Source organism: Magnusiomyces paraingens (genome assembly GCF_902498895.1).
Source record: "Magnusiomyces paraingens strain CBS 517.90 genome assembly, contig: contig5, whole genome shotgun sequence".
Classification (NCBI taxonomy): domain Eukaryota; kingdom Fungi; phylum Ascomycota; class Dipodascomycetes; order Dipodascales; family Dipodascaceae; genus Magnusiomyces; species Magnusiomyces paraingens.
Genome location: NW_022474071.1, coordinates 2,538,084 through 2,562,206, shown reverse-complemented (window position 1 = coordinate 2,562,206; position 24,123 = coordinate 2,538,084). Strand labels below are relative to the sequence as shown.

At 38.6% G+C, this 24,123-nt stretch overlaps 7 protein-coding genes across 7 annotated transcripts; 5 read left to right on the top strand and 2 right to left on the bottom strand.

Annotated features, from left to right (window-relative positions):
* Positions 1-3,408: 3,408 nt before the first annotated feature.
* On the top strand, positions 3,409-4,236 carry SAPINGB_P006434 (uncharacterized protein; the record flags this gene model as incomplete). The annotated part of the gene is made up of 1 exon (XM_032001145.1): positions 3,409-4,236. The coding sequence occupies one exon, from the start codon at positions 3,409-3,411 to the stop codon at positions 4,234-4,236; it is 828 nt and encodes a 275-aa protein (XP_031857036.1).
* Positions 4,237-4,842: 606 nt separating this feature from the next.
* Positions 4,843-8,172, top strand: SAPINGB_P006433 (uncharacterized protein; the record flags this gene model as incomplete). The annotated part of the gene is made up of 1 exon (XM_032001144.1): positions 4,843-8,172. The coding sequence occupies one exon, from the start codon at positions 4,843-4,845 to the stop codon at positions 8,170-8,172; it is 3,330 nt and encodes a 1,109-aa protein (XP_031857035.1).
* A 900-nt stretch (positions 8,173-9,072) lies between these two features.
* SAPINGB_P006432 (uncharacterized protein) lies at positions 9,073-9,838 on the bottom strand (the record flags this gene model as incomplete). Its single annotated transcript, XM_032001143.1, has 2 exons — positions 9,073-9,571; positions 9,684-9,838. The coding sequence occupies 2 exons, from the start codon at positions 9,836-9,838 to the stop codon at positions 9,073-9,075; spliced, it is 654 nt and encodes a 217-aa protein (XP_031857034.1).
* A 2,858-nt stretch (positions 9,839-12,696) lies between these two features.
* Positions 12,697-13,382, top strand: SAPINGB_P006431 (uncharacterized protein; the record flags this gene model as incomplete). Its single annotated transcript, XM_032001142.1, has 2 exons — positions 12,697-12,776; positions 12,863-13,382. The coding sequence occupies 2 exons, from the start codon at positions 12,697-12,699 to the stop codon at positions 13,380-13,382; spliced, it is 600 nt and encodes a 199-aa protein (XP_031857033.1).
* A 1,887-nt stretch (positions 13,383-15,269) lies between these two features.
* SAPINGB_P006430 (uncharacterized protein) lies at positions 15,270-17,816 on the top strand (the record flags this gene model as incomplete). The annotated part of the gene is made up of 1 exon (XM_032001141.1): positions 15,270-17,816. The coding sequence occupies one exon, from the start codon at positions 15,270-15,272 to the stop codon at positions 17,814-17,816; it is 2,547 nt and encodes an 848-aa protein (XP_031857032.1).
* Positions 17,817-18,627: 811 nt separating this feature from the next.
* On the top strand, positions 18,628-22,054 carry SAPINGB_P006429 (uncharacterized protein; the record flags this gene model as incomplete). Its single annotated transcript, XM_032001140.1, has 2 exons — positions 18,628-18,927; positions 19,175-22,054. 2 exons carry the CDS (start codon positions 18,628-18,630, stop codon positions 22,052-22,054), a joined length of 3,180 nt encoding a protein of 1,059 aa, XP_031857031.1.
* An 88-nt stretch (positions 22,055-22,142) lies between these two features.
* On the bottom strand, positions 22,143-22,835 carry SAPINGB_P006428 (uncharacterized protein; the record flags this gene model as incomplete). The annotated part of the gene is made up of 1 exon (XM_032001139.1): positions 22,143-22,835. The coding sequence occupies one exon, from the start codon at positions 22,833-22,835 to the stop codon at positions 22,143-22,145; it is 693 nt and encodes a 230-aa protein (XP_031857030.1).
* Between the last annotated feature and the right edge of the window lie 1,288 nt (positions 22,836-24,123).

Sequence of the window (24,123 nt, the reverse complement as noted above, 5' to 3'; positions counted from 1 at the left end):
CCACATAATACACAGAGAATCATCATAACTTGCTTGGTTGTTCATTTAACGAAAAAATAAAAAAAAAACCACTCCCTGACAAATATTATACAACATGTACAAAGCATGTGAGGAGTGGGACAAAACCCACCTGACATTGCCTGTTTCTTGTACCAAACTTTTGGCTCATTTTTATCACATAAACCTCCTAATCCATTCATTCTTACACTCTTAAAGTTTTCAAACTGGAGAATAAAAAAAAAAAAAAAACCATCTTGTTGCCTCGTTTTCTTTTCATCTATTTCTAGCCTGTTTTTTTTTTTTTTAAAAAAAAATCTTTTCAATACTACTAATATCATTTTTTTTTTCTTCTTCTCCCCCTCCTCCCCTCTCTTCCCCCTTAATTTTTCTTGAATCCTTCAAATTGGTTTCTATACTTCAGTGCCTTGTAAATCACCTACTCCCATTTTTCAATAACTTACTATAGTTAGCAACTCTGGGAAAATTCAACTCCTGAAAGGAAAAAGCCAGTCCAATTATCTACAATAAAAATAAAGTCGGTCAGTCAGTCAGTCAGTCAGTCTATCTTAGAGTTCATTTCATAATTACATGTAATGGTGTATGCTATACAATGGTGAAAATAAAAGTTCTTGTTTCTTTTTTAAAAAAAACAAAACTGTACTATCGGACTCTTCCCGATCCAATGCTTCTATGAATTATATATTTTGGGATAATAAGCCTCATCGGTTACAATTTATCGTATATTTTGTTTTTTTTTTTTTTTTTTGACTGTTTTAGACTTAAGTCTGCTGTCATTATTATTATTATTATTATTATTATATTTACAAAAAGAGGTCAGTCATGTCTCTATTTCTCCAACCTCCCTTGATTATTATTATGTCTATATATATTTGGCATATTGGCCATCAATGACCAGGTAACACAAAACTGTCAGGCGGAATTCTTTTCTAATGTTACACCCTATATTGCTTCATATTTCCATAACTTGGTATATATACTAAAAAGAGAAATAAAAAAAAAATAAACGGAAAAAAAAGAAAGAGTTTACTATTCATAAATACTACTTACTCTCTTAGTTTTTGCTTACTACTAATACTATTACTACTACAAATATTTAAAAAAATAAAAATAAGTGAATCGTCTATAATTATAGTTATAAGTATAAATCTTAAGGTTCGACCACTGACACGGTTTTAAATATTACACGGCTAACTTAAAACATTATTATCGTCTTTTTTTCTTCCTTCCTTCCTTCCTTCCTTCCTTCCTTCCTACCTTCCATTTCCTTCAATTTCCATTCCTTCCCGAGACATTGTAACGACAATACAATAGAACGGTTTACCAAATAATGTCTGTGATTGTTGGGTGCATTTTGGGGTTGATAAAGAGTTTAACCAAGTATATGGCCATGAAAGATACGCATCCAAGCCTAATTGGTAAAATCCAACATCAAAACCATATAAATATTTAACATATTTTGGGTCTAATGTTAGTCAGTCAGTCTAATCTAAAATATTATCTAAAATATATATATACTTAGTATTAATTAACACATGAATTATTTGAACCACAAATATATACCATCATGATTAGTACGACTACCTTTTCTTCCCCTTCTTTTTTTTTCTTCTTCCATATAATGCCATTCAAAGCCCTCGAAAAAAAAAAAATTAAAAAAAAATCTCATACTCCTTTAAGCTCAAAAGCAAAATCTTCGATATACTGTTGTCCACATGCTTAGACGCAGGTAAGACATTGAATGCTGTTGTTGTACCTTGCCTATATCTCATCAGTCGTATGTTTACGTCTATGAACAGAAACAAAAAAAAAAAAAAAAAAAAAAAAAAGAAAGACTGTTTTTTTCTGTTAAACGCATTTTGCCTTCAAAGAAATTAGATTTGGTCTCGTTTCCATTGTTTGCAAGAAAAAGAGTTTAAACTAAGTTTTTTTTTTTTTTTTTTTAATATTAATAAAATAAAATGCAACCCAAAATAAAAATTAATAATAAAAAATAAAAAAAATAAAAAAATAAATCTGTAAATTCAGAATTACAGGCTTTGCATATCACAAATCAATACACAATTTAAATATATATATATATATATATACAAACTATCTTATTTACCATCTGCAATCTATAATACAAGACTTTGCCGATTTAATCGTTAGCTTAAAAGAACGCGCGCTCTGCATCTTATGCTTGCTTCTTCTTCTTCTTTGTCACAAAGTTCCCTAGCACTAAAGATGCAAAAGCATGTCGCCTTTTCTCCCCTCCTTCCTCTCCAGTAATAAGCAGCAGCACTAGCAATAGATTTTTATTTGTCTGCCTTTCCTAGCTTATCCGACGCCTCGAATCATCTCTTTTTCACTGTGTCCAATCTCATCCTACAAGAAATTTAGATACTGTGTAATGACGCAAAACAAAGAGAATAGTATGAGTTGTTTTTTTTTTTTTTTTTTTTGATACAACTTAATATACTATGTTTAGTTAGACGACGAAAATAAAAAAAAAAAAAAAAAGTAAACAAATATAAAATTTGGGTTAAGCTGTTACGTTGACTAAAAAGTTCACTTTCAATTTATTTCATACAATTTTTTTTTTTTTTTTATTTCACCACACCCCCTGAAATCTAGATTTGTTATACCGTTTCATTTTCCATTCTACTTTGATATTTAAAAAATATCCTCTCCCTATTCATTTCTACTCATTGCCTGTCCCTGCATCCCTACAAACCGTATTTTTCTTCTTTTTCTTTTTCTTGTTCTTTCAACTTTCACTGTATCAATACGCAAGTAACATGACTAAAAACTCTTCTTCTTCGTCTTCGTCTTCTTCTTTTTCTTTTTCTTCTTTTTCTTTTTTTTTAAAAGTGAGCTTCCATACATGTCATGCACTACAGAAATAGAACATATTTGTCATGGCCTACTCTGGCTACTCTTTTAATAGATCCAGCATGATCCATGATTCTTGTCTCGATCGAAAAATACCTTCCTCGATCTAATATGATCATACCAATCTTTATTACAGGTCATCATGCCTTAGAAGATACCGCTTTGAAATTCCAAGGTTATATTTAGAATACTCATAACACCAAATCTTACAATTAAGAAAAATCCTACTCTGAGCTATATTTAATCCTTTCACAATACCCAGCATTCAATTGACTTTATATGTTAATGCTAAATTCCAAAAATACAAGCACAATGACATGTCGTTGTAGCTCTTGCTTTTCAGAATATATATCCATGCATTTCCTTCAAGTTTTTTCAATCACAAGGATCTCAATTTCATACAACCCTATCGAAATCTTCAGCAACATCTGAGCCTCCTTTTCTTTCTTTAACTCTTTTTCTTTTGTTTTTTTTTCTCCCCGGTTCTTTAATTTCTTTCTAATCTCTATTGCGGAAATGTCATCTGGATTTGCTGAACTTCCCGGATTCGAATCCAGCCAGGACTCGATTATCCCTGCTTGGGTCTCGTATCCATGTGCTCCAGAATTAGAAGTTGGTTTGTCACCCAAAGACAATTTGTATTTGGAAAGTGACTATAATGAAGTACAATCACTTCTTGACTCACCCAATAATGACACTTGTGAATATACCTTGGGCTTGCCAGAAATTTGCCAGGATAAAAATGAATTTGTCCCAAGAGTGTTTGAAATGCCTAAAAGCCATGTGGAAAATGATGACTGGATTCAAGAATTTTTGACAAAACTGCAGGACCCAAAAACTCCTCTAGACATGCCAGAACTTGTGCACAGTAATGCCGAACCTCCTCTGGAACCTCAGGAAGACTTTGATGTTAATCTTTTTAAGTTTATGGATAGCCAGTCTAACTTTCTACAAGAAGACAAAAAAGAAGGAGAAAATGAAGAAAATGAAGATAATGAAGAAAATGAAGAAAATGAAGAAAATGAAGAAAATGAAGAAAATGAAGAAAATGAAGAAAATGAAGATAATGAAGATAATGAAGAAGAGTTGAGTCAAGAGGCTACATTTGTTCCCATTACCCACATTCCGCGCAAACCCCTACCCCCGCGTACATCTAGAAAGCCACGGGCCGTTGCGGACAAGATGCGCATCATGACGACAATAAACCGGTATTTTGACCGGCACAATTTGGGCATTTACACATCTCGGGATGTTTTCCAAATTGCTGCCGGGCTCAAGAAAATTAGACACCCCTCCTGGTTTATAACGCCCACTGCTTTGAAGGAGCTTTTAAGAAAATGTTAGAGAGTTGTATAATATATTGTAAAAAAAAAATTATGTATTTTAATTAATTTTAAACAAGGCTTTTTTGGGAAGTGTGGTTGTGTAATCATTTTGCTGAGCCCATTTTCCACAAGTATATTCTTTGTATGAAATTGACGTTCCTGAATCAATATAATGTACACCGACCATTATGCACTACTTAACTTTATAGTTCTTGTCCCCACAAGTGGATTGTTTTCCCAACAGCATAAGAAGATATCACGTATACTCTATTGGGAAATATTATGCTTAAAAGAGGGAAAAAATGTGAATTTAATGGCTTTGAAAAATAAATAAAAAAATAAAAATTCTCTTCTTTTTTTTACAACTTGATGGAGATCTGCATTAAAACAGCACTACTCCGTTAAAAAAGCTGGTAAAAGATCTATACTCCAGCGGAAAACTACACAAAAAAAAAACATCAAAAGATATTTACCTTGCTTTTCCCAATAGCAGACGTAGTATAAAATGGAGCTGAATTCCCTGTTTTTTCATTCATCACCCAAACCTTCAATTGCAACTAATCATCTCCTCTCATTGCATCCCATAATACCATCGACTGATCAAAAGTATAAGCCTACAATAAAAATGACGGATTTATATGCCATCATTTCTAAATCTCAAGTTCACCAGTTTGTTCAACTTGCCCACGATACTGAACAAACTAACCACCAGATTCTGGGAAATTTATTTGACTGGGACGTTGTCAAGGTTGATAAACAAACCACCGTCACTGAATTAGTTGTCAATCTGTTTGACCCTACTAAGGTGGGGTACTTCACTATGAATCATATTCTCCCCTATGCCGACTTCTCCAGTGGTAATCTTAGTATTCAAGTGTTGACAGAAGCCAAGAAGATGTGGGCTGAAGATAACAAAGCAAAAGAAATACGATATTCAAAGATGAATTATTTAGAATTACTGGAGTATGAGATTACTGCCCCCAATACCAACAAAGATCAGGTTAAAACAAAGTTATTGTTTAGCGAACTATGCCTACGCAAGATTATTAATCTTAGTCAACTGGTTGTACTTGCTCACAACCTGACATTTTTGGATGATATGATTAACGGCCAGATGATTGTGGTCCTCAAGAGCATCATGACATTTGTCTCCATGGTTCAAGGGAAAGCTGATGTAACAACTGTCGAGCTAGTTGAGTGTCAGAAAATGATGATTGTTGCAGCTGCACGTATTAACAGAAGTGAGCCTCTTTTTAAGCGCATTGATTTCCTGTTTCAAAAAAAACACTTGATTCTTATGGACTTGTTTCAATCAAAAGTCTTGGAGCTTAAAAATGTATGTGGCAGTAGCCCTTTAATTTTGGAGGAAGACATGTTGCTTGAAGACATGCTTGTGACGATGAAAAGGCATGCATTGCATGTTGAACTCCGAAACTACATATTGGTACACATTAATGCTGCAGTAGCGGTTCTTTTGGGCTGCAAAAAGGAAATTAAGGTAGATCCAAGACTTGTTGTGAAAAACCAGTACGAGAGTCCAATGCTTAGTCTTCTTATCGAAAAGATTGAGCAATCGACGAGTAAGAAGTTGGTGCCGTCTAAGGAGTTTGAGGAAGTGGAATTGCCCTCAGGCTTTTGGGATATGTGCAAAGATCTCCCAGAAGACTTAATTTTGAATGAAGAAACTCATAATCCTATCATTTCCACAGTTCCCTCGGTTACCTTTGACGAGGTTGTTAATGCTGCCGATGAATTATGCAATGACCCCAAAGCAGAACTTCGGGCATTTTTGAGATGCTATGAAATTATGGAGATGACTGATTTGTTCCCTATTGCAAAGGTTAATGAACCTGATTCCGGAGCCATTGCTGAGATTAAGGAGAGTCTGTCGGAGTTTGCAGTCGAATTGACCTGCGTATCTAAAAGGAATGGAGATTATTCTGGAAATGTTTTAGATCTGGCGGTGATTCAAAACAACAGCATTAATGGTGCCTTACTTTTGTACATGTCCTTTTACTTGCCTGAGGCCTTGGATCTATGGACTCGTACCACAGATCCCTTGAAGTTGAGACCATTCCCTGTTGACGTTAGTGGCGACGAATCTAGCATAGTTCCCACACCACCACATGTTGAATTGAATCTTGAATTGAGAAAAGCTGGGTTAATTGCAATTAAAAATTTCAGTTTGTTGACTCAAAGAGAGCAGGTGAATTTGTGTCTCAAGGAGGATGCTCAAATTTTGAGTGACGAGCTGGAAATTCCACAACTACCTTCACAGCAATCATTACAGTCTCAATCTCAATCTCAATCTCAGATTCAGGTTCAATCTCAGGCCCAACCTCAAATTCAGACCCATGCCCATGCCCAATTTCAGGTTCAACTGCCTTCTGGACCAATTGCCAATTTGCAAGGATTTCCACAATCACAGCTGACCCCACAACATACCCCACAGCCGGCACCCCAGTCATTTCTCTTTCAAGCTCCACAAATGCAGTCAACTGTCCAACCAGTTTCTTTTCAGCTGACACCTCAGTTTCAACCAACCCCACAACCTGTTTTTGGATCGCAACCAATTCCGCAACAAGCTCCACAACAGCAACAAACCTTTCAGCCTGTACCATATGCATTCCAACAACAATTTGCACAACCTATTTTACAGCTTACTCCCCAGTCTTTTGTGCAACCGATTGCTCAAGGGTACCCGCAGTCAGTGCCACTGTTTGTTCAGCAGCCGATTCAACAGCCAATGCAACAACCAGTGCCACAGTTTATTCAACAGCATCAACCAATTGCTCAACCACAGCCACTTCCTGAACTAGTTCCTTTCACACAACGACTTCCTCCGTCTCCACCTATACAGCAATGGTTTCCCCAACCACATTCACAGCCGCAGCCGCAGCCACAGCCGCAGCCACAACCACAACCACAACCACAACCACAACCACAACCACAACCACAACCACAACCACAACCACAACCACAACCACAACCACAACCACAACCACAACCACAACCACAACCACAACCACAACCACAACCACAACCACAACCACAACCACAACCACAGTACTCGGGATACTCAAAAACTGCCAAACCTCCACCACCCATGATTAGGTTTGCACCGCTCAGCGGTCCGATTCCCAAGCGGCGGCTAGGTGTTTTACTTGATCCTCGCCCTGAGACATCTTCATCATCATCTGCTTCTTCTTCATTATCGTCGTCGTCAAAGAGCGGGATCAAGCACTATATGCACAATTACATGACTGATGAGGAGCGTGCTGCCCAAAAGGCCGCGCAGGAGACTGCGCAGCGTAAATTGGAAGAGCAAATTGCAGAGATGAATGCTGGACAACGAGAACATGCGGCACAACAGGCGGAGCAGATTGCACAGATTGAAAAAACAGTGCGTGAGCGTGACGAGGAACGTGAGGCAGCATTTGCTCAAGCTCGGGAAGAACGTCAGATGCGGCTACAAGCTAAGCGTGCAGAGCGTGCAGAGCGTGGGGAAGAGTTGCGCCGAGTGCGGAGCGAAGATTATCGTAAGCGCTGCAATAGTATGGCGGCGAATAATGGGCGGGCCAAGTCATTGTCACCTAAACATGCAAAGTTGATTGGGAAGTCTTGTGGTGTGTCGAAGGGGACTGGGCATCAGCAGCAAAACAGTGGATCAATTGATTGTTTGACAGAAGAGGCGCTTGAGGAAGTGCTTATGGAGGTTGATGCTTCTGTTGGCCATGCCAGTTCTAGTAAGCCTCGGGTATCATTTTATTTAGGAGAAGAAGAAGAGAAGGCTGAGACTAGTGGTGGTTTGGAAATTGTTGATGCTGAGAAGAAGGAGGAAAGTTTGCCTTCAGCTGGGATTGATTTGGTGGATTTTGAGTTTGTTGGAATAGAATCACAGCTTGGAGAAAATTGTGAAGCTCTTGATGATTTGTTTGATGGTTTTCTTATTTAAGAATGAAAAAAAAAAAAAAAAAAAAAAAAAATTTTTTTTTTTTTTATCTTTTGTCTTTTTGATTGCGGGGTGATGGTTATATTTATGTCATTTGCGGCTTATTAGTACAATAACTGACGCTTTGGCCACCAATGTGTTTCTTGCGGCTATCATCGTCTATCAGTGCCCGCGGTTGAGAAATTTCCCAAAATTGAATTTGGGATTATGGAATTGATTTTGTTTTTTTTTTTTTGTTTTTAAATATTTTTTTTTTTTGTTTTTTTGATTTTTGATTTGGTCTTGGATGCCTGGACTTATGTTTAAGCACGAATCAAGTTTAATTTTCTTTCTGGTTTTTTCATTATTATTACTATTATTATTATTATTATTATTATTCAGTTTATTTGTTTTTTATTTTGTTATTAGGTTTATTTTTATATTTCATTAATCAGTTTTATATAATTTTAATTATATCAATTGCAGTTTTATTTAAATTATTATAATATTAATATTGTCAATTTTCTTATCACTGAAAAGTTTCCAATGCGGAAATTAAACTCTTTAGCCGCTAATGTCATTTCTTTTTTTTTTTTTTTTTTTTCTCCCCCGCGATTAGATCCTCGGATTCAAGCCGCGGTATGACGCGGATGGGCCGGTCCAGCCGCCACGGGGACACACACTTTTTTCTTGTTTGTAGTTTTTTTTTTTTTTGTCAACCTGAACTGGGAAATAAAAGCCACTGGATCCACGAGATTAGACGTGGGCCATATTACTGGTCATGAGGGGTTCGTTATATTTATACACAGGACTATTTAAAGTACAATGGGAAAAAAGATAAGATGGAACTATGATACATAATGATGAGGATAGAGAGGAACAAATGTACATCTATATATGCAGACGTTTTCTAGCCAAAAGCTCTCATTTGGCTGTGTGCTCTTCCTTAATGCCTGGTGTTTGAACATCCCAGTTCAGATTGAGTCTGCCGTCAGCAATCTTATAGTTTTCAATTTTCTCAATGACTTCCTCTGGAGTCGATGCCACCACAATAATGTCTCTATTGCCCTTGGAGATAAACCCTGAGCCGACTGCTGTATTGATCCATTCCACAAGGCCATCGTAAAACCCTTCAATGTTAAAAATAACCACAGGGAGTGAGTGGATGCCCAGCTGGTTCCAGGTAATCACTTCAAAGAGCTCTTCCGCAGTGCCGTATCCTCCAGGCATAGCAACAAAGGCATCTGATGAACGGCCCATCAGTCGTTTGCGTGTGTGCATATCATCAACAAGGGTAGTATGGCCATAGATTGAGGGGTCCGGAATGACCTGCCCCTGTTCGCGTTCAATCAAGGCTTTAGGGATGATGCCGTGCACGTATCCTCCGCGGGTTCCCACGGCTTTAGCAATGTCGCCCATGACACTGAGTGGGAAAAATATTTAAAGTTAGAAGAAATGTTCTTTTTTTTTTGGTTATCTGAAAGAGATAACATGGATTATAATTATAAAAAAAAAAAAAAAAGGATAAAACATACCCAGTGGTTCCGCCACCATAGACAAGACCCCAGTTCTTTTCAACAAGCAGTTTTCCGAGCGCGTCCGCTGCTGCTGCGTAAGCAGGAGAGTTTCCTGAGCTAGAACCGCAGAAGATGCAAATTTTCTTGTCGACTTTAATTTCGGAGGTAGTCATTGTGTATCAGTGGTGTAGATTGTATAGTAGTAGGTATATAAATAAGAGTTTGTTATAAGAATGAATGAAAAATTATGAAAAAAGAGTTATAAAAAAATAAAAAAAGGATCAAAAACTGAGTAATGAAAAAAAAAGAAGAAGAAGAAAGAAGAGAGAGAGAGTGAGAGAAAAAAAAAAGTTGGGGAAATAAAGGGAGTATTTATATTATTGCCGATTGCGCAGATTATTAAAATGTAATTATGGTTAATTAGTATCAGTAATGAATTAAGGTGTTAGAGAGAGTATATAATAAAACAGGGATATTGCTTTTGGTTGATGAATGACCTTGGGAAAAAAAAAAAAAAAAAAAAAAAGAAAGTGCCAGATTTAGGAGGAATTCTTTTTGGGAAAGGAGAAGAAAATTAATATTTCACAGATAAGAAAATAAAATAAGAAATCAGAGTTTGTGGAGTAAATTAAAGATTTATACGAAGATGAAGATTATGATTATGATTATGATTATGATGATAGTAGATTATGATTATGATGATAGTAGATTAGGCGTATTAAAATGAATTGATTATGATAAATAAATGGTGGTGGTGGTTACCATTAAATGATGATTGCTGGCAATTTTTTGTTATATTAAAAGGCTGATAAGAGAAATAATTTCAAAATAATATTGTTTGGACAACCAGAAAAGATTAGAGCTTGATTATATAATGTGTATATGAACGTGGTTTTTTCTATTAAAGTCGCAGATAAGTAGTCATGTATGACTAATTATTAATCATTTCCTTATCTTTTATTTTCATTTTTAATTCTTTTTTTTTTTTTTATCACAGCCACCAGCCATTTTTTTATTATTTTATTATTTTATTTTTTTATTTTTTTTTTTTTTTTTTTTTTGCACAAGCCATTTGGCGTTTTGTTGTCCACATTGAACTCGGTTTTATTTCCTAAGCTACCTTAGAATAAGTAAGCGATATAAATTCAAGTTACAAAATTATTAATAAATAAATATATATATTTTGTTTTCGCCACAGTAACTTTTAATTGAGACCTCGGATCCCTCGATTCTTTAATTCCTAATTGGGATTTTCAACACATATAACTGATAAACAGTATACATAAAAAACCGAGTTTGATAACAAGCACAGATCAATCAAATTACTGAAATGGATAAGGATTATTTACAAACAATTAAATGTCAATTGAGTAAAAAAAAGAAGAAAAAAAAAGAAAAAAAATGAGAGAATTTTATGATCTCAATTGTTTTAATTGCTTTAGATAATGAAATAATAAAAAAAAAATCATTTGAGTCTTTAAATAAAAAACATTAAATAAATAAATAAATAAATCTTGCTAATCTCTTCAGCTTCTATCTTTGCAAGTTACTGGAGCCATTTTATTTTTATTTATTTATTTTTATTATATAATAGTAATGATACGTTTTATGTCATTGTTACACCAACAACCATCAACATCCCAGAAAATGTGTGTGGGATGTCTCTGTGGATGTTACAAAATGTTTCTATCACAATAAACAACGCCTTATTCTCTCCTACCAGAAATAATTTTTTTTAAAAAAAAAAAACATCACCACCACCACTACCCAGATTTAAATTATAACCATAAAATCTATCACCACCACCACCACCACCAAATCTCAAACCATTACATAGAGAAAGAACTTTTTCCCCCCCTTCCCCCCCTTTCTATCTTCATCTAAAACATCCTTCTCTTTTCCATACTACTTTATCGTATTAATATCATTATATTATTATTAATTTTTTTTTCTTTTAAACTCGCAAAATCTTAACTTTCTTCCTCCACTAAAAACTCTCATATTTTCATTTCTAAAACAGCTCTAAAACTCCTTTTCTTACTGCTCCTTCTGGTTTCTTATATCGCCACCTCCACTACCACAGCTAAACGTAAGTTGTCATCATTATCATTATCATCATCATCATCTTTTTAAAAGAAGCAATCAAAGTGATTCAAAGTGATTCAAAGTGATTGCTTCTTCCGTTCTTATTTCTACTCTTTTAATGGTCATCATGATTTCTCTTTAATATAATTATGAAGATCTTAGCGGCTAATAATGATTACCACCTCTTAAATCTTGCCACGCTTTCTTCATTTTCTTTAATCACAGCCATCACAGTCATCACCATTACACTTACTTTTATCATCACTATTGCCATTCTTACTGCTGATGCCTATGTCGAAGCTATTTAATACTAAATTTTTTTTTTTTGCTTTTGCTTGTGATGTCACTGCCACCTATCATTCCCTTTTTTTTTTTTTTGGGCAATTGCTCAGCCGTCATTCCTTTCATAGGCATCAACATTGACTGCGCCTTGCTGTCTCTTCTCACTAAGCCCTACTAACCGCAGTGGCTACCACTACTGCTGATGCTGATGCTGTTGCTGTCGTTGGTGTTTTTGTTTCTGTTGTTGTTATTACCGTTATAATTATCGTTGTTGTTAATGATGATGTCGCTCTTTAACACCTCCTGGCTGCGCATTCCGTTCGGCTTGCAGTGGCCGCCGCCCATTCCCCTTTGGTTGTGGCTGCTGCTGCCACTGCTGCTACGCCCTAAACAACAACAAAACACATACACACCTACACACACACATACACATACACACCTACTCACACACACACACACACACACACACACATACAAACCTTTGTTCCCTTTCTCTAACTTTTTTCCCTCTCCCTCTTTCCCTCTCTTTCCTATTCCCCTCCTCTTCCTTTCCCTTTTAAACCCTTAAATAACCTCTCTTTTTGATGCATATTTTTTTTATTCTAACACTATTTTTTTCCAACACAGATAAACTTATATATATACACACACATCATATACAAAAATGGTCGGACAACCTGCTGAATTGCGAAGAAAATTAGTCATTGTTGGCGATGGTGCCTGTGGCAAGACATGCTTGCTGATGTACGTATAAATAATAGTAATCAACAATCACAACAACACACTACAAAATCGCAATCATTTTAAATTCTAACATTTTTTTCTCACAGAGTCTTTTCCAAGGGAACCTTCCCACAAGTTTACCTCCCCACAGTCTTTGAAAACTACGTCTCCGATGTTGAAGTTGATGGCCGACACGTCGAGCTTGCCCTTTGGGATACCGCTGGCCAGGAAGATTACGATCGTCTTCGCCCCCTCTCATACCCTGACTCGAACGTTATTTTGATTTGTTTCGCCATAGATTCTCCAGACTCGTTGGACAATGTCCAGGAAAAGTGGATCTCCGAGGTCCTGCACTTCTGCCAGGGCGTTCCCATCCTCCTTGTTGGCTGCAAGACTGATCTTCGCTTTGACCCCAAGACCATTGAGGAACTCAAGCGAACATCTCAGCGCCCTGTCACTCCTGAAGAAGGTCAGGCTGTTGCCCAGAAGATTGGTGCTCTCAAGTACCTTGAATGCTCGGCAAAGACCCAGGAAGGTGTCAGAGAGGTCTTTGAGCATGCTACCCGCGCTGCTCTCATGGTTAAGGACAAGGAGCGCAAGCCTACAAGAAGATGCCTGATTTTGTAAGCTGATGGCTACGACGAAGATGAAGACGACGACGATTACAGATGATGGTAACGACGACGGCGATGATGACGGTTTATGTGCCAAGGCTAAAGGCTGAGGCAATGATGTGATTATTATTATTATTATTATTATTATAGCGGCTATTAATTTTATACTACACAACGACGACGAATGACGACGAATGACAAACAACAATAAGAAATATGCAAAAAAAAAAAATGATGATTTTTTATTACTACTATTTTTATTTTTTTATATTACTCTTTTTCTATTATTTTTTTTTTACTATACTATTCCTCAATAATGGTTCAATTAATGGAAGAGATGATACCGTGAAGAAAGTGCATTTATATATTTACGAGAATGAAGTTTTCTCTTTTTATTTATCTCCCCTCCCCCGATTTGATTTATATATAAGTATACAATTCAATATTCTCTAAATATTTTTTCTGGTATTGATAAGTTTCATATATATATATTTTTTTTACTGTTGTATATTACGTTTATACAGGTTTTTTTTTTTTTTATAAAAAAAATCCTTCATTCTTTCCTTTTGACTCTTTTAAATAAATAATAGTAGACATATTTTCAAAACTTATAAAAAAATCAATATAATTGAGTAAAATCATCATTCTTTAATCTTCTTCTTTTCGGTACTAGAATCATAACATGTCTCCGACTACCCGATCTTGTGCCCAAATACCCAACCTGGTTGGGCCCTGTCAGGGACTATAGAAGCCTTACATTTTTATTTATTTAATATCTTTTAAAAATTTATGTATATATATATTGAGCTGTTTTTTTATTTATTGATATATTTTCTTGCACTTCCGAGAAGTGGGACGTTTTACACACACAACAACACACTGCCACCTGGATAAAACAGTATATGGGTATTTATGTCCACTAGCACTTTAAAATGCCGTAATATAGTTTTCCCCTTTTTTTTGTTTTTTTGTTTTTTTTTACTCTCCTGAAAAGTAAATAAAATAAGAATTTGCTAAAATTTGAAATCAGAAGAAGCTAAGCCTGATTTATAAATATAAAACATATTAATTTTTATAGAGATTTATTATTGGATCTAAAGGGATATAAATATTCGTTTTTAATTGTAAGCCTGGAATGTGCTGCCATATATCACGTTTGAGCACACTTTCTTGCCATCCTTCCTCCTCCTTTAGTTTTTAATTATTATTTTTATAATTATTTAACCACCGGATACGCATATCATTCAAACAAGCAACAAAAAAAAAACTTTTGACAGCTCATCGGCATATCGCTAGAGTAGGCTGAAGAATTTTTAACAGTGCAGAAAGGAGAACAAAAGTCGGAAATAACTCCAACCGACACCAGTGACATTACAACTTTTTTATATTTAATATTACATTACAATTTTAAGAGAATTTGTTACATTATCTAATATTACAACTTACCTTTGTTACAACATGCCAGCTAGCTAGCCAGCCAGCCAGCTAGCTAGCCAGCCAGCCTGCGTGCCTGTCCCCACCCCGTTTTAATTGAAGCTTATCTGCGTTGTTTCCCCTCAAAACACTCCTCCCTTTAATTTCGTCTGCCATCGCCATCGTAGACATTCTAAACACTTTAAGTTATAACAAACAAAAACAATTTATATATCCCGCGGTATATTTATTTATTTATATATATATATATATATATATAAATTTAACAATTTATGTATAAAATTTTTTTTTTTTTCAAACACCAAATATTTTTAGCTATTCTCATCTATCTCCAATATCTCTTCTATATACATGGCTTTCTCCAGATAAACCATAGCAATAGCAATAGCAACAGCAACCACCATTACAATAACAACATTATATCTAGCTTTTCTCAATTCATTGACCTCTTTTACCCTCTGCTCAAATGCCACCAGCAGAAACACCTTATATCAAGCAAGAAGATCTTCCAGAGTCGCCAGGCAGAATTAATCCATATATTTCTGCATCTTCGCGCTACACAAACAATTCAATGGCGTCTAATCCTTCTATCAAAACAGAACAACAACAACAAGATTCTGCATACCTTACCGGGTTTTCCTCAAACAACTACAATTATAACACAGCCCCAGATGTACTCAATTCCCCCATGTCCAACGCGTCACTAGCTTCCCCCGACCTTTTTGCTTATACATCACCTTCTCTAGATGACCCCGCGCGCCTTATGGGTTTCACAACTCACCCAATACTTGGTGGAGGAACAGCCACCGCTAATCCTGGGTCAGTATCAGCGGCCACTGTTTCTTCTATTAATGCCGCACCAGGAATTACCACATCCTCGTCTGCAATGCAAGCCTTTGGGTTAGACGTCACGGATGATTTATTGGGTGGCGGTTTAGGAGGAACAACAGGAGTAGGAGGAGGAGGAGGAAGAAATGGACCGGGGAATTATTCTATTATTGATGAATCGGACTTGCTTGACCTTAATGCAGTTGCATCACCGGATCCACCTCCAGCGCAACTTAGTAACTTTGCTAGCTCTCCTCCACCTCAGCAACAGCAGCAGCTTCATATTCAGCAGCTACATTCTCAACAGCAACAACAACATAGACAACAACAACAACAACAACAGCAACAGCAACAACAACAACAGCAGCAGCAGTTTGGTCCTGGGGGGTACCAACAGATGCCCGGAATCAGTATTAGTAGCCCAGGCCCCGCATCTGTGTCTCTGACGTATGGCAATAGTAGCATAAAGTCGACACCTACATTTGGTACCACTCCACCTGTGCCCGAATCAACATCACCTTTTGATGAGTTTCTTCTCCGCAATGTCAAGCAACATCAACAAAAGTCTCAGCAACAGCAGCAGCAGCAGCAGCAGCAGCTACAACAAAGTTCTGGAGCATCACCTTTGGGTGGAAGAAATATCGCAAGCCCACCCAGCAGTGGTAGTACTCCCACAACCCCACAACAAGCACTGTGGGTTAAACAGCAGAGACAAATCCAAATGCAAATCCAGCAACAGCAGCAGCAACAGCAGCAACAGCAGCAGCAACAACAACAAAGCCAAATTGTGGGATCTCCTGCTCAGTACGGTATGACGCACCAAATAGCGTCGCCACCTTCTTCGGCTGTGCCTGTGCCTGGGGCTTCGCCTTCACATACACTACGATTTTTATCTGAAAACACTACGGGCCTTGGCAGCGCTACCTCGTCGCCTGTGGGATCCTACGGTTCGGGCTTTGTGGGGCCTGGTAGCGGGCCTTTAAGTAGTGGTGTTGCCATTGGCGGCACGGGAGGTAACAATGTGGATCTTTACGGTGGCTTTGGGTTCAGTCCATCGGCAAAGCCGCCTCTTGCGGGGTCTGCGCAAGTAGGGAGCTTTAATACAAGTGGTTCTATACTTGTGAGCCAACAACAGCACCAACAACAGCACCAGCAACAGCACCAGCACCAACAACAACAACAACCGACGAAACATCAAAAACAACTTCCTCCTGGAACTCCGAGTACAATAACCTCACCGCATTTGCAGCCGTCTGTTGCAACATCGTCACCATCAACATCTTCAGGAACAACAGCACCAGTAACTGCATCTTCGGCTACATCCGCGCCCATTCCACTCCCTAAATCACAACAACAACCACAGTTACTCAAAACATCGGCTGGTACAGAAGGTGCAACGCCTGGAAGTTTGACACCTAGTGGAACACCGCATTCTTTTGGGGATGATGTAATAAGTGGGGCTGGTGCGGGGTCTTCCGGCCCACCATCTGTGACACAAAACCTCATTCTTGCGGAACGCCGACGTCGACGACGCGAATCACATAATGCTGTAGAACGACGACGACGTGACAACATCAATGAGAAGATTCAGGAGCTTGCTACTCTTGTGCCTGAGGTGATGTTGTACAATTTAGTTGATCCGCTTGGAACAGGAAATCCTAACGGTGGTGGTGGCAGTAGTAGTGGTGGTGGTGGTAGTGGAGGTGTCGGACCTGGAGCAGCCAACAGTGGAACCAATGTGCTTACAAAAGACGGGCGTCCAAATAAAGGTACGATTTTGACGCGATCTGTTGATTATATCCGGTACTTGCAGAATGTGATTGATGCGCAGAATGATAAGGAGATGGAGCTGCGTGAATTGGTGCAAAGCTTACAACGACAACTCAACATTGAGGTGACGGCGTTCGGACCTACATCTGCAGAAATTGCTCTCGCCAAAATCCGCGGCGATGTACTTGTGGGGACCGACGATGATCCTATGTTTGTTGGGCCTGGTGGTGTTAGTGGTGGGGGGAATAGCAGTGGAGCCGGGAGTGGTGGAGGTTTTAATTCAGGGGGGCCCGGGGTACTTGGGTTTGGCGAGGAGATACGGTTGGAGTCCCGGGTTGGAGATTCTGTTGGAGATCAGCAACAGGATACTCCGGATTATGATAGCACCATGGCTGATGAGTTTCTTGTTTCATAAAGATGATTTATGAATGATGATTGATGATGATTACGATGATTATGATATGACTTTGAATGATGACTTATACAAATGACTACGATGATGATAATGATGATAATTATTATTATGAGAGCTTTTTTTTAATACATTTACATGATGAGTTTTTTTTTTTAATTTTTTTATTATATTTTTTATTATATTATATTATATGCCTTGTAAAATAAAAAAAGATCCGAGAGACCCGAGAGACTCGGGCGGTACTTGAGGATGTTAAGCTAAATATATATGGGGTTGTTGTTACATAGATGAAACCCTAACCTTCATAAACTGTTACCACTACCATCATTACCACCACCACTACCACCAGTAAATTTGTTTGCCTCCCATCAGCACAACGCGGCTCCAAGGTGTGTGTGTGTTTTTTTTTTTTTTTTTATTTTGATACTCCAAAACCATTATCACCATCTATCTATCTATCTATCTTATTTAATTTACCATCTTCTATCAAACAAACAATCATATCAGTTCTAAACAAACTTTTTTTTAAAAACAAACAATATCAAGCCTTTTTTTTTAAAAAAAAAGATTTCTGAATAGACTGGATATTAAGTCACTTAAGTAAAAGAACCGTCTTTCGTTTTCTATTTTTATTTTTATTTTTTTTTAAATCTCAGAATTCAACACTGCTTTGTTTCACAAACCTTCCTGTCATAGGTCATCCAATATAGGCCATTTCTCTTACTATAGTGGTGGTATTTTATAAAACATCATATTAAAATTAAAACATAGGGATTATATATTCAAAATCACTTTGGCTTAAAATAAAACCATGGACCTTATCCCGCCCTATCTTCTCTCAACTGCATTTGGCGAGCAGTACCTGTTGCTTTTAGCCCAACACCAGCGACTTGCTACCGGCCCTGCACCAGCATCTTTTTCTACAACCTCAGTGACTCCAAGAATAGAACCATCTTCAACAACAGCTACCTCGACATCTGAAACAACAACAGGCCCATTATCTTCTGCAGAATTGGCTTCCGCTGGTATTGAAATCCCTGCATCGCTCATCCCGACAACTCCTGCAACAGCAGCTGAAGATTTTTTTGAAGCTGGCTCTTTTCTTGACCAGGTACGTTTTGTCAAAAAAAAAAAAAACACAATGACTAACCTCTTTGGCCTGCCCCGGGATCCAATCGGCCATCAGCAATGGGAAGATTTTTCACAAACTTACACTTTTCTTTCTTTATTTCTTTCTTTCATATCCTCCTCACCTTTCCATTTCTTTGAAATTGTGTAATAAAACTCAGAAAAACTCTCAAGCTGATGACCTTTTACCCATCCTGGTTCAAGGATTCCTTATTTTTTTTTTTGTATAGACTTCAAACCTTTCCTTTCCCTCTGATGCGGGTGTTTTCAACACTCAATCCACATCCCAATCAACACCCCCCCTTCACAATATCGCAAGCAGTCTTTGGGCCCCGCCCATGGCCCCTCTCCGCGCAGCAGGAGCACCTGGCGGCGGACCCCGCGTGGTCTCCACCCTTCCTGGATTTCGCGACGAGGAAATGGACGACGACGCCACCGAAATTGCAAGTGGAAGTAACAGCAGTAATAGTGGCGGCAGTGGTAGCGGCAGCGGCAGCAGTAGTGGCACGGCCCGAGGCACGCCACCTGCTGGGTCTTCATTATCATTATCTGCTCGCGTGCGCGGTGGTGATGGTGGCCGAAACCATAACGGTACGGCTCAAAATCTTGATGGTGACTCTGAAGGTAATAACGAAACCAGCAGTAATGACGATAATACGACGGCTTTAGTAACAACCAGCCCCCAGCAACTGCCTTTACCCCCCCGCGTACAAACACGGGTCACAACAACAACACAAACGGGTGGTTCTCCAGCAGTCATCATTTCGGTGATTCGTCACTCCACTGGAGATACGACTATGACCACTACAACTACTTCCTCAAGTGCAGGTAATAGCGGCCCCACAACTATTGTCAACTCAGGCACAGATGGTTCAGATGATGGAGATTCAACCTCTAGCATGCTTATTTCGCAGCTTCGGCGCATGGCCCAAATTCCTTCATTGTCTGGACCGTCTTCTACTGCAAACTCTATTGCTGCTGCTGCTGCTGCTGCTGCTGCTGCTGGACAGAGTTCCGGTTCTGGAGGCCACATGTCGTTGCTTGCTCAGATCCACAATAGTCGCCGGTCGCGGTTGAATCCTACCATCACTGGAAGCAACTCAGGTCGGCGGGGTGCTGATGAAGAATTGTTTGATGATAATGACGATGACGATGACGATGATGATGATGATGACGAAGATGATGACATTGATGTGGACGACGACGACGAGGCCCGCGAAGGTGTTTTTGGGCCACTTGATCCGGCACTTGGCAGTGGTTCCAATAGTGGCAGCGGAAGCATTCCCAAACAACAATCTTCCAACGATTCCAGTCTTGAAAACAATAGCGTTCCTCCTGGTCTTCTTTTCCTTGGACTTTCTCCTTTGCCTACTTCTTGGGTTTATCGTGAGGTGGCTACACAGTCTGGCAGCGACGACCTTGCACCTGTGATTAGTGCAAACGGTCTGCTCATTACTTATGAGTCCAAGTCGAAGCCTAGCATCCAGGAAACTCGCACTCTTAAAACAAATTACCCAATCCCGCCGCTATGTGGTGTATTTTACTACGAGGTAGATATTTTGTTTGCCTCCCGCGACACCACCGTAAGTGTCGGACTGTGCACAGACCGCGCGCGGCTTGCCAAGGTCCCTGGCCACGCAGAGCACACGTGGGGGTTCCACAGTGACGATGGGCGTATCATTTCACCTCAGGATCACGGGTCGCCTCAAGCACACAAGTTTGGCACAGGCGATGTTGTTGGGTGTGGCGTAAACTTTGCTCGCGGCAGCATTTTTTTCACCAAAAATGGCATTCACTTGGGCGAAGCATACACAGGGTTGGAGTTTGCACCTCCAGCGACTTTCCCTCGTGGTGCATTGACTGTTGAGGCGTCGACCTCTGGTCAACCGACTGTTCCGCCATTGGGATCTACTCATGACATTTTCCGTGGAATCAATCAAGATTCGGGCAGAAGTGGAACTGGATTAAATTTTGCAGATTTAACATCAAACATGGGTTACTCGTCGTCATATAATAGTGGTAGTAGTAATACTCGCCGATCGAACCGCAGTGGTCGCGATGCCCAGGATAACAAGATTCTAGAGGTGTATCCGTGCATTGGATTTAAGCCGAGTGTAAAGATTCAGACGAATTTTGGTAAAAAGGAGTTTCGATTTAATATTGAACGGTATGTTAAAGAGACTAAGGATACTGTTATGGATGAGATTCTTGTGGCAAACAACTTGCCAATGGGTACATACAAAGAAGAAGAGCAAGAGAAGCAAGAGGAACAGGAGGAGCAGGAGGAACATGAGCAAGAGGGAGAAAGTAATGGTGTGCCTTTGATCCATGCTGATATGCCAGAGTTTGTACAGAATCTTGTTGCATCGTACTTCACTTACATGGGATATGTTGACACTGCTCGAGAGTTTCAAAAAGAGCTCGACCAAGAGCAACGACTTAACCGAGTTGACGCAACCTCTGGGCTTAACGAAGACGAGGACGTTGAGATGGAAGATGCGACCAAGGACGAGGCCATGAAGATTGAGGATGCCAACATTTTGAACCGACAAAAAGTTGGGCAGCTGATTGTGGAGGGCCACATTGATGCTGCACTGCAACTGATTCAGAAGGAGCATCCGAGTATTTTAGAGGACGAGACGTCGCTTGTTATTTTCAAGCTGCGGTGCCTCAAGTTCGTTGAGCTGGTCAAGGAGGGGCCTTCTGGGCTTGCGAAATCCATTGCATACGGCCAGGAATTGCGTGAGTTGTACAAGCATGACCGCCGAATCTATGTGCAGGACCGGTTGTCGCGGACATTTGCGTTACTTGCATATGAGTTGCTTCCTAATGAAGACAACAAGATTGAGAAGGATAAGGTAGAGGGGAATGCAGAAGAAGAAGAAGAAGAAGAGGTTGATCCTGCTTTGGCTGCACTTTTGGGACCTTCTGAACGATACCAACTGGCAGAAGAAGTCAATTCACTTATTCTTGTATCATTGGGCCAACCACCTGTTGCAGGCATCAAGAAGATGGTTCAGCACACCATGGCCATGATGTGGGATCTGCAAAACTTCCGTGATCGTCTTGACACCAGTGTTCTTAATGTGCACCAAGATTATTTGTATTAAAAAAAAATTGTAATTCTATAAAAATAAACCTATTATGTTTTCCCCAATTGATTAAAAAAAAAGATAACTTTTGCATTTTGCATTTGCTTTAAATTTCGTCGCTATACATGGGCGTCTGGGCCGCAGTGGTGAGACGCTTATGCAGAAGCTCACTGAGCGTCATAAACCCATTACGCGTCAGTACACGGTACATGTCATTGGGCTCAAAGGAACCAGGAACAATTGGTGGGACCTCGTACTTGTTGATACCTTCACCATGGACAGGTTCCTGGATGCGCACGGTGCCAATGATATCCTGGACATCCGGGATACGGCCATAGGGTGGGGGTGCACGCAGGTCATAAATATGAAGAGTAGAGCCGCCGATAAACAGTTCGCCCTCAGCCAGGCTATTATAAGTGGGACATTCGTGGATGTGGTGGGTAAGGGTATCTTTGAGCAAGTTCAGGAATGTTGGGTTTGCATAAAACTGTGAGGGTGGGGGGACAGTATACTCGCTAGCAGGAGCCGTGAAGCCAGGAACACCATCAGAGGTGCCATCTGCGGAAACGTCACCAGCAGGAAGTGCAGGAATAAAAGTAGTAGCTGGCGCATCTGTGGCACCCAGAGGCACGGAGCGCGCAGTCGGGGCCAATGTGAAGGCACCGGTGGCGGCCACGTAGTAGATAGGTGAGGGGGTTGCGCGCAGCTTGGTGAAAGAGGAAGCTGCGCGAGTTGCAAGGCGTGGGGCCGAGAAGGAAACGGCAGACTTGGAGAGACGTGCTAGCAGTGGTAGAGGCATTGTGAGGAGAATTATGTTATATATATTAGAAAGATTTCTGAGAGGTGATGATGAAGAAGAAGAAGAAGAAGAAGAAGAAAGAGGAAGTGGGATATTTAGTTGGTTTTATATATATTATTATTATTATTATTATTAGGTTGTAGTGATGGTGGTAGTGGGTACGGCGATACTGTTGAGTAATGGAAGAAAAAATTTCTTAATTTATTTAAGGAACGGCTGTTGTTAGAAAATAAAAATTGAATTTTTTTTTTTGTTCGGGACTCAAATAACCCGCGCTTATTTATTTTATATATTTTGATTATAATAATAATAATAATAATAATAATAATAATAATAATAATAATAATAATTCCACGAAAAGATAAAAAAAAAGGGCGTAATTTTAAATCCAACAATTAAGAAACGAAAAGTAATGATTGTGGACTGACGAAAATTTTACAATGGGCGATAAAGAAAGAAAGAAAGAGTAAGGAAAAAAAAAAAGAGATTTTTGCGGATTGCTGTTTTCCTTAAGTAGAAAGAAAGAGAAAGGGACATTCGATGCGGGAATGACACCCGGGAAATCGCATTTATGCTTTGAGTGATTCGTTTATATATATATGTATTTACTTGATATATTTTATTTAATTTAATTTTATTTAATTTAATTAAAAATAAATGCCTCGATATAACAATAGTGTTGGGAGATGTTTTAAAATTCTTGTATATTAATTCAAAGTTACATAGAAACAAAACATTGTTGTTATTGATACGTTGTTGGCATTCAAAAATGAAATCTATTTTAATAGCCATTGCATTTTGTTAGTTTAATTTAATTTAATTTTTGTATTGTATTGTATTGTCTTTGTGGTTTTAATTGCCCAAAGGATTTGTATACCATGGTTTTTGATATATATCATACAGATTCCAAGCATATGAAAGTTTTGAAATATATATTTAGTATCAAAAAAACTAAAAAAAGAAAAAAAAAAGGCTTACCGGCAACGGTTGGATGCCACTGATAAAGAAAGGCCTTGTTGCAATACATAAATCAGTTGCAAGGTGAAGTTCAAACACAATTGCAAGTTGCACTGGCTCATGCTCCCGACCAGTTCCGCTTGAGATTTTTTTATTTATTTATTAATATTTCCTATTCTTTCCCTTTTACAAACATCTTTGATATTATTAGATGGAATTACGCTTTACTATATTCTTTTTTAAGAAATTTATTTGATTATAATTATAATATTATTGATGAATCCAACGATTACACAATAATTATAATTAATTATAATTATTGTGTAATCGT